Source organism: Mangifera indica, chromosome 6, assembly GCF_011075055.1.
Source record: "Mangifera indica cultivar Alphonso chromosome 6, CATAS_Mindica_2.1, whole genome shotgun sequence".
NCBI lineage: Eukaryota > Viridiplantae > Streptophyta > Magnoliopsida > Sapindales > Anacardiaceae > Mangifera > Mangifera indica.
The window spans coordinates 13,250,652-13,260,382 of NC_058142.1; the positions used below are offsets into that span (position 1 = coordinate 13,250,652).

Here is a 9,731-nt window from a genome sequence, read left to right on the forward strand (position 1 = left end):
AGATGTATCGGGGATCTCAATAATCTAGCAATCATCTCAGACAGACACAATGCCATCACTCGTTCTGTGAGAGAGGTGTTTCCTAATGCACATCATGGCTGGTGTAACCATCATATAAAAGGAAATATGCGTGCTCGATATTAGCAAACAAAACATATAGAGGGATTATTTTGGAGAGCGGCGAAGGCTTATCGAACAGAGGATTTTGAAGAGGCTTTGCATATGATTAAAATTGAAAACCCCACTGCAGCTGCTTATTTGGAAGGGATTGACTACACACGGTGGGCTCGTGCTCACTTTCCTGGCATTCGATATAACATAATGACCACAAATATTGCTGAATCATTTAATGCTTTGGCACGGCATGCACGTAAACTTCCAGTGGTTATGCTTATTGAATTTCTACGTTCGACATTACAAAAATGGTTTTATACTCGTCGCAATATAGCAGGTAAAAAAGTCATTTAAATTGTTAATATTCATAATATGATCTGTATAAACCATCTATGCCTGTATTTTTATAATTGTCTGAAATGTTATAATATTTTCTAGATACTTGCACTCATCCTCTGACTCCATGGGCTGAAGAAAAGTTAGCCAATCATATTCATAAATCAGCTAATATGATTGTCAAACCAATAACCGTCGATAGATACGAAGTGTATAGCAGTGGTAGATCTGTCGCTATCGTGAATCTTGCAACAAAAGAATGCAGCTGCAAAAAATTTCAGCTTTCACAAATCGCATGCGTACATGTTGCGGCAATTGCCAGATTTCAAAACCTCTCCAATTGTTATCCTTGGGTAAATAAATATTACTCAACTGAATATTGGAAAGCTGTCTATCGGGAGGCTGTTGAACCTTTGGGAGATCCTTCCGAATGGGTACAACCTGAAGATATCCGTATTGTTAATCCACCACAAATGCAACAACGACGTTCCGGTCGTCCTTCAGAACGTAATAGAAGACCATCAGAAGGAGAAGAAATATGTCAAATTGAATGTAGCAGATGTCATCAGAAAGGGCACACGCGTTTAGTTTGTAAAAATCCCTTATCGGCAGCTACAACATCTTCATCAGGTCTAGGTTTATCAGAAAGAATATAAATTCATGTAATTTTGAACATTACTATATTAAATTGTCTTTGCATATATGATATATTTGTTCATATGCTGTGTGGGTTTTTTGCTTTTTTTTTCTTTACACCCAAAGTTTTGTGAAAAAACACTATCATCGACGGCCGAAGGGTTTACTAATTATTTCACATATTATAACGATAAATAATATAAAAATAATCCTTTAAATTCTGTTTTCCTGTCTCATAATCATCAACTCGCAAAGGATTCGCCAAGTAGAGTTTTTTTTTTTTTTTAATGCTTCCTTTTTCTGATTCAAAGTATTGGGTTTCTTGTTAAAGATGCAAATACACTTTGTTTCATATTAGGTCAGTTTCTTTATTTATTTCTTTTTATTTTCCAGTGTTTTGTGGTTTGAATAAGTATTTTATTGGTTTGTGTACTTATTCTATCATGAATTTTTTGTAGTTTGTAGAGTTAAAGCTGATTGCTCTTGTTATGATGGCTTAGTTGAGTTCTAGTAAGTTCATAAAAAATTAAACTTTCGATGCTTTCTTTTGGATCTTGTTTCCATATATTGAAGGAATTGCTGGTTGCTTTCTAATTTTTTTTTAAGTTGAAATTCTGATGGCTTGACTTCTTGATATTGTTTTTTTCCTTAATTTGAATTTGTGTTGGTGAGTTACTTTACTTCTGGATTATACACTTCGATTTATATTGGTGAGCTCTCAACTATTGAGTGTAAAGGAAGCCACAGCAGAACAGTGTACTTGTAATGTTCTGCTGTGGCTTTTACTATGGAAAGCGAAGTTTTCATTTTTTTCTTCCTGTTGATGCCTGGAAATGACTTTATGTTGTTTCAATATATCCAGAATATATTGTGCCACAAAATCTTGTATGGATCGATGCTTGTTTGTTACTCAATTAGAGTGGATATTGCAAAAGCTTTTGCTTGCTCTTAAAATGGAAGAAAATTTGCTTTCAAAGTAAGTTCAAAGTAAGCTTATGCTTTTTGTGTTTATTGTCTGCATTTGTTAGATATTGACATGGTAGTTAATTTATAGAAATTAGTGTCATTGAGGATTTCCTAGTGGATGGAAGAGTCATGAAATGCACTGATGGATCTTCTGCAACATTGAGCGAAAGTAATTCAAAAGTCAATGTCCATCTAGATGGTGCAAATACAATGTTGGAATTGTTGAAGCAACTTAAGCTAACCAGTTGGTAGCAGGGAGCATTGTATTGGCATCAATATCTGCATCAACAAATTTAGTAAATTACCATAATCATTTAGGCATTCATTAACAGTATTACTTAAAAATTTCGGCAGCATCTCCTCTGTAATTTCAATATTTCCCAACCTGTATATACCAAATTCAAAGAAATTGCACTCCAATATTATATTTATCCATCAACCCAAACTCCAGCCACATCAATATATCAATCAAAATATGCAATATTATATATTAGAAACTTCCTAAATAAATCAACCTATCTATGCATATGACTAAAACTCAATACATCTTAACCAATAAATACAAAATAAATATATTAAATTTACATACTATTAAAAAAAAAAAAGAAATTTTTACAAGTTGATATATAATACAAAATATCAGAGAAATATTGAATTCCCGGCATGCTTCCATATTTTGGATGCAAGAACGCACCGCATATAGGAAGCATTTCTGGCCCTAAAATTTAATCTCTTCCCAGTTGCTTTATACTCTAAAATATATATTGCGAATATTCCGCAATCACCGGAGGCAGTGCCTTGTTGTGGTACATCTACACATCTAGTAATAGTCAATGGATCTAACTTTGGCTCCAGACCCCGTGACACCCAATAGTTGGTCGCACTAATAATAGCCGGAAGATAAGAATATCGTTGCATAGCCTCCAGAAATCTTTCTGTAGATCCAAAAAATGCCTTCGAAGAGTCATACACCGTCAAAGTCCATGCATTTAGATCCAATTCACCGCATGCCCAGTGTTGAGATTCATAATTGATCGGAATATAAACCTGTAAGGTCAGAAATTCATTCCCATAAGTAAAATTTTTACTTTATTATATACTGACACAAATAATATATCTGTTTTAATTTAAATGATACATACCCGATCAACGTTAGCCCATGCGATATAACCTCTATGTAACTCTGGATCATTTATCCCTTCGATCGGATCTAATAATAATCGTGGCCATTGATAATTATCTAATTTATAATTTTCTCGTTCTTTTATTATAAGTGGTAACCACCCATCAAACGAAGTTTCCACACAAGTCCATTTAGCATTCGGAAACGTATGTCGTAATACCACTAAATAACTATCAATATGCTGAAAAGTAAAATAATATTACAAGTGAGCAAACATTATAAAATAAATAAAAATATTGAGTAAAAATAATGAAACTTTTGCATTTACAGATTAATATACCTGATCTAGTAACCACTGGTTATCTTCAGTTATTAGTTTCCACCACTTAATTTTATCACACGGTCCATATAAATAAGTATTGCCCAAACCCGGTTCTGGAGGGTCCCCGTACCATTGCAAATATTCAAACATATTATTTTGTAAATCCTCCAAAGAGGGTGGGTGATACACCTCTCGTGCACGGCGATGTTTGAAAGGATCGGTGTATGGACTCTGAAGTGCTTTACCCTTCTTCAATATCCTTCCGCGTAATGTCCTCCGAGTAATAGAACGGTGATCTAATGGAGTCTCATTTGTGACATCTGTTGTTTGCTGGATAGCCGTATCAAATTGGTCAATATACTCAAATAATACTTCAGTTGGTTCATCCTGAAAATAACAAAAAAAAACACTTGTTAATTTTCAAAATAATATTATTCTGTTAATCGAAAATAGTTACCGTTAGAATATAGTTTAAATACATACCGATTCTACTGGTGGGCTTGTTGGGTTCGGATTGTTCGTTTGTTGAAGATCTGATAACTTAGCTTCCATGGATGCTTGACGTGCTTCAAGTAGTATTTGCCGCTCATCGATGTTTCCAAGTCGTTCATCAACTTTTTGTATAAATCCTTGTAGAAGCTCTTGAAGCTTATCAAATTTATCATCAGCTATCCGGCTAGATTCACCCATAGGCATGCAAGTATGTGTTTCTTCGGCCCGCGGAGGCGATGATATAAAAGCAGTACACTCAGGTGGCTGCATAGCTGATGGCATAGGACTACTAACAAATGAACTTCGTCGCCTACGAATGGGAGTATTCCAACTTACAAATGCAGATGGGATATCTGGAGGGGAGGCTACACCACGTTGGATGTCTGGAGGAGGAGATGTTATAATGGCAGGAGTAGGAGATGTTATAATGGTAGGAGTAGTATCAGAATCTTCTGGATCATCAATGTAATTCATAACATCTTCGTAATGTGGTGATTGTCTCTCAACTCTGGATGCAATCAACCGAGGTGTGACAAATTCCTAAAAATATTCAAAAAATTGTTTATTCAGAGAGATATATGATAAACTACCAATAAATACTATTGAAAAATATAATATCTTACTTCAGAAGAGTTCAAAATACGATCCATGTCCTCCCAGCTTGGACCATCTAAACTTCTCCATCTCAACATTCGAGGAATTCTCTTCACCGATTTACAAGTCACAAAACTTTGTAAATTATTAAGTGTCTCATAGATCCAAACCTGTTATTTAAAAAATAAATATATATAATATAAATAAAAATAATAATAAAAAATGTATACTCATCAAATATTAAAAAAAAAAATTAATATTACCTGAAATGCTAAAGTGCATCCTCTTATCCCGTAAGTTAATATTGGGATATCTTCTGAGTACAACGGATATAATTTCGAAACTTCGTTATACTGTTTTTGTAAAGCTTCACCTAAAGATTTAACAGTCAATCTCCAAACGATGGTACCCCAAGGGTACGAGTTAAAAGTATCCCAATCATCCACAATATGTAAAATATGCTCTGAAATAGTTTTTCTATTGTCTGATCCTAATAATGCAAAGTGAAGCAGATACAGGGCCGATATTTTAATGGCATCCTCATCATTGTTTATCCATGCTCTTTCTTTAAATATTGTTGCGAGATCACCATAGTTAACAGCTTTTTTACCTCCAAAATACTTAGACTTCAATTGAGATTTTCCGATAACCTTGCTCTTTCCTATTTCTCTACTGAATTTTAATCCAGTAATGAGGGCAAACTCAACAGGGCTAAATCTGCAATCCACCCCATTAAGCCGAAACCATAATTCCTCTCCCACTACTCCTTTATTGATTTGTCGGAATAGCACAGAATGCAATAAACTGGAGCTATGCTTTAAAGTCTCCATCTTTAAAAATCGCCCGAAACAACATGTTTTGAACATTCTTTTCTGGGCATGGGTAAGAGAATTTCTGATGGCTTCGACAGTATCCATATGAGCTCTAACTTTTAACTTCGCCAAAAAATAATAGCCTTCGTTATACCTCCTTTCATCATGGCGTTCGTTAACCCCAGTTTCCTATAATCCCCATAAACAAACATATTCAGAAAATCAGAAAAATGGGAAAATTACAATCAATATAAACATTATCAAATAACAATCAATATAATTGAGTAAATTGCAAACATGTTTAATCAATCAAATTGCAAACAGGAGGATATAAAATCTGAAAAGCATGGGGAAAGTGTTAAGGGGTGCGTTAAAATGCAAAGGGGTGTGGGAAGCTGATAAAGGGTGCGGCAAAATGTTAAAAGGGTGCATGAAAGTGCAAAAGGGTGCGTGGAAGTGCAAGGGGGTGTGGCAAAATGTGAAAGGTTGCGTGGAAGTGCAAAGGGGTGCGGCAAAATGTAAAAGGGTGCGTGGAAAAAGCAAAGGGTGCGGCAAAATGTAAACGGGTGCATGGAAAAAGCAAAGGGTGCGGCAAAATGTAAACGGGTGCGTGGAAAAGCAAAGGGGTGCGGCAAAATGTAAAAGGGTGCGTGGAAAAGCAAAGGGGTGCGGCAAAATGTAAAAGGGTGCGTGGAAAAAGCAAAGGGTGCGGCAAAATGTAAAAGGGTGCGTAGAAAAAGCAAAGGGTGCGGCAAAGTGGTGAGGGATGCGTGCGTTTCCGAAAGGGTGCGGCAAAAGTGTTAAGGGGTGCGTGCGTTTCCTAAAGGGTGCGGCAAAAGTGTTAAGGGGTGCGTGCGTTTCCTAAAGGGTGCGGCAAGATGTTTAAGGGGTGCGTGGATGCGTTGAGGGTGTCTGCAAGTGTCAGTGGTGGTCTGTCGGTGTGAATGTGTGTGTGAACGGTGTCAACATGCAAATCGGCACTCCAAAATAAACACCTCCTCCTTCCATAACGCCGAACCAAACCAACACAATCAACAATCAACAATCAATCAACAAAATCGCATAAATTAAACCAACAATGTCGCACCGGCAAAATCAATCGCATAATCAAGACTGTAATCAACTAACTAATCTACATCGATGCATCAAATGAAAGAAGAAAGGAAAACCTAAATCTCGTCCAATGTCCGAAAGCAGAATCAATGTTAGCAATAAATATATACCTGTGACGACTCCGACGACATTGCCGTGATGTTTTCCGACGACGGTTTCGGGACGGTGAATGGTGCGTGGGTAAAATTTTTGTTTCGGCGACACTGTGGATCCTCCTGGCTAGGTTGACGTTTTGAATTGCATCTCTGACATTTCTCAATAATTTTATATTTTCATTACCCAGCGCACGCACCGAGCCACGTGACCCGCACCCTTGCCGCACCAGTTCATCAATTGGTGAAAGGGTGCGGGAATTTATATACGGGTGCGTGAATTGCTGAACGGGTGCGTGACTTGCTGAACGGGTGCGGGATTTGGAAAGGGTGCGGGATTTGGTGAAGGGGTGCGGGAATTGGTGAAGGGGTGCGGCATGTGCGGGTGCGCGCCCGCACGCACGCACCAGCGCTAGGGCGCCCGCACGCACGCACCAGAACGCGCGCGCCCGCCCGCACTCACCAGCGCGCACGCACGCAGCCGCACCCCTTACCAAAGTGCCGCACCCCTTACCAAATCCACGCACCCCTTGCCAAATTCTGTTTTTGTAAAAATAAAATATAATCTATTTTATAAAAATAGATTATATTATAAATATATATTATTTAATAGATTATTTTATAAATATCCAAATTCACTTCAATTATTTTATAAAAATAAAATTTTTAGATATTTTTCATTACAAATAATTTAAAGAAAAACTTATCATTTTTTATATATCCAAATTTGATATATACAAATAAATTATTTTTTAAATATTAATCCTTTTTTAATTTATAATTTTATTTATTTTAGATAATTTAATCTTAATCTAATATTAATGATTTTCGTGGTAGAAATCGGTTAATCGGAAAAGTCAGGCGTTGAATTTGAAAAATTAGATTAGGGACATTTTTGGAATGAAAAAGATGATTTGCTTAGAAAGGTAAAACAGAGTATTTGTTGCCGAAAAAGGTTTAGGCGGGAATCCGCTTGCCTATTTTAATTAATATCCCTTTTATAGATTGAAAGATTTTTTTTTTTTTTAAATTACTGAATGGTTGAGCTGAAAGATGTTGTTATGAATTTTGTCAGAGGATGATTATGAAGCTCTGTTTATTTATAGTTCATTTTTTTTGGAAGCTTACGTAATGAAGCATGTCAATTATGACATCAAGGGTGAGGTTCGCTAGGTCTAAATTTATTTTCAGATAAAATAGGCCAAAACATTATTTCCCACCCAAGTTTTAGCCTATTTTTAAAAACACATTCACAATATTTCAAAAACTCAAAGTCTGCTTATGAACTAACTTTTATTAGAATTTCTAGTTATAAATAATAGTAAAATTATTATTTTACCATTAAACTCTAAATATTAATATCATTTTTCTCTCAGGTTTTAAAAACTAATACTTCACCCTCATTCTTAAAGTTTGAAAAGTTTAAATTTCACTCCTAAAGTTTGTTTCTCTTCTTTGACTACCACTATTCTGGCTGACGGTTGATGTTTTCCATCTATCTTTCAGATTTGACCATAAAAAAGGACGAAGGACAACCACCCACACCATAAAGGACTATGACGACAAAGTGTTATCTTTCATCATCCATATGAAGAAGGACGATGCATCTGTTGTTTAGACAATGAAAGACGACACCTTTGTCTTCTAGATGATGAAGAAGACCACTGGAGAGGGAGAAAAAATGTTGTGATGATGAATGAGGTCGTCGAAGAGGGAGAAAAACATCGTTGGGATAGTTGGCTAGATTTGTTTTCCAAATCCTAGGGGGGAAAAGTGAAAATTTTAAAACTTAATCATAGAGGAAATTGTTAGTTTTTCAAACTAAGAGGAGAAAATGAGATATAATTTTATTTATTTTAATATTACTGGTAAAATAATGATTTTACCTCTATAACTAACTATTTTGATTAATTTAACAATCCATAGGCGGGTGTTTGAGTTTTGAAATCCTTGGGCATGTTTTTGAAGCATTGTGGATGTTTTTTTGAGAATGGGCTAAAACTTTGATAGAAAATAGTCCTTTAGCCAATAAAATATTATTACAGCATTTTAATATTGAGATCATGTCTCAATCAAATCATTGTTATTAGCCTTAGTTTAGGTATATTACCTCTTTGACAAGAAATGATAAGAATGTTCTGTGTGCATGATTATACAAAATTTTAAACTTGGATCAAATTGACCAATTGGATTGAGACTTGGTAGTCAATTTAATTCGAATAATTATTTAAATGCATTTTCATCATCGGACCAGATTGATTAAGGATTAAACCAAACAAATTTTGCAAGGTTAGTGTTGACAACTATAAGGCTAGTAATGTTGGTTACAGACAAGATTTGTAATAAATGGTATTCAACTATTCACATCAAGTCTAAAAAGGTGTGTACATTTGGGCTCCCTTTTCTCAAATTTGAAAAGAACATGGAACAATGTGTAGTTTCCTTGCAATCTATAGACTATATATTTATAGCTAACCTTTTAGTTATTTTGTTTGTAATAATATCATGTTGTTGTTTTCTTATTTTGTCAGTATTAACTGTCTATATGATTATGTAGAAAGAATAAAGGGAGGAGAAAAAATTAGAGGGATTTTCCTTAGTTATTAGTTGTAGTTTTGATAAAGAGTTAGCTTCTCAAAAGCCAAAAAATTTCTAATTATAGTTTTGGGTTTGCTATCTTATTATCATGTATAGTCTTTGTCCCTTGATCAATGAATACTTCATTGATGTTGAATTTCAATCTGTGTAATTGCTGATTTTTGGTCTCTCATTGCATCACAATTTTTTCTTCACAATTTTAGGTTTAACATAAGTTTTGGGTTCTTAACAAAAGTGGTATTAGAGCCAATGGAACCAGGGTATGGTTTTAATGAGAATGGAAGAACGCATGGATGAATTGTAGTAGGGGTATTGTGGATTGGTTTAGCGAGTGACCTCTATGGAGTCTCAATTGGAAGAGTTAATGACAAAGATAGCCATAGCTAAGGGTGATTCATGATTTGATGCTTTGGATGGGTTTATATCAACAATTTACTCAATTGTATACTCAAAAGTATATATACATAGTATATCTCTTTAATTAATATTTCTTTGTAAATTTTTATGTTTTTCACTTGTGTTAAAAATTTGAT

General features: G+C 35.1%; 1 protein-coding gene across 1 annotated transcript; it reads left to right on the forward strand.

The window, feature by feature from the left end:
- Positions 1 to 222: 222 nt before the first annotated feature.
- Positions 223 to 1,106, forward strand: LOC123219684. Its single transcript, XM_044641678.1, has 2 exons — positions 223 to 451; positions 553 to 1,106. Exons 1-2 carry the CDS (start codon positions 223 to 225, stop codon positions 1,104 to 1,106), a joined length of 783 nt encoding a protein of 260 aa, XP_044497613.1.
- Positions 1,107 to 9,731: the final 8,625 nt, after the last annotated feature.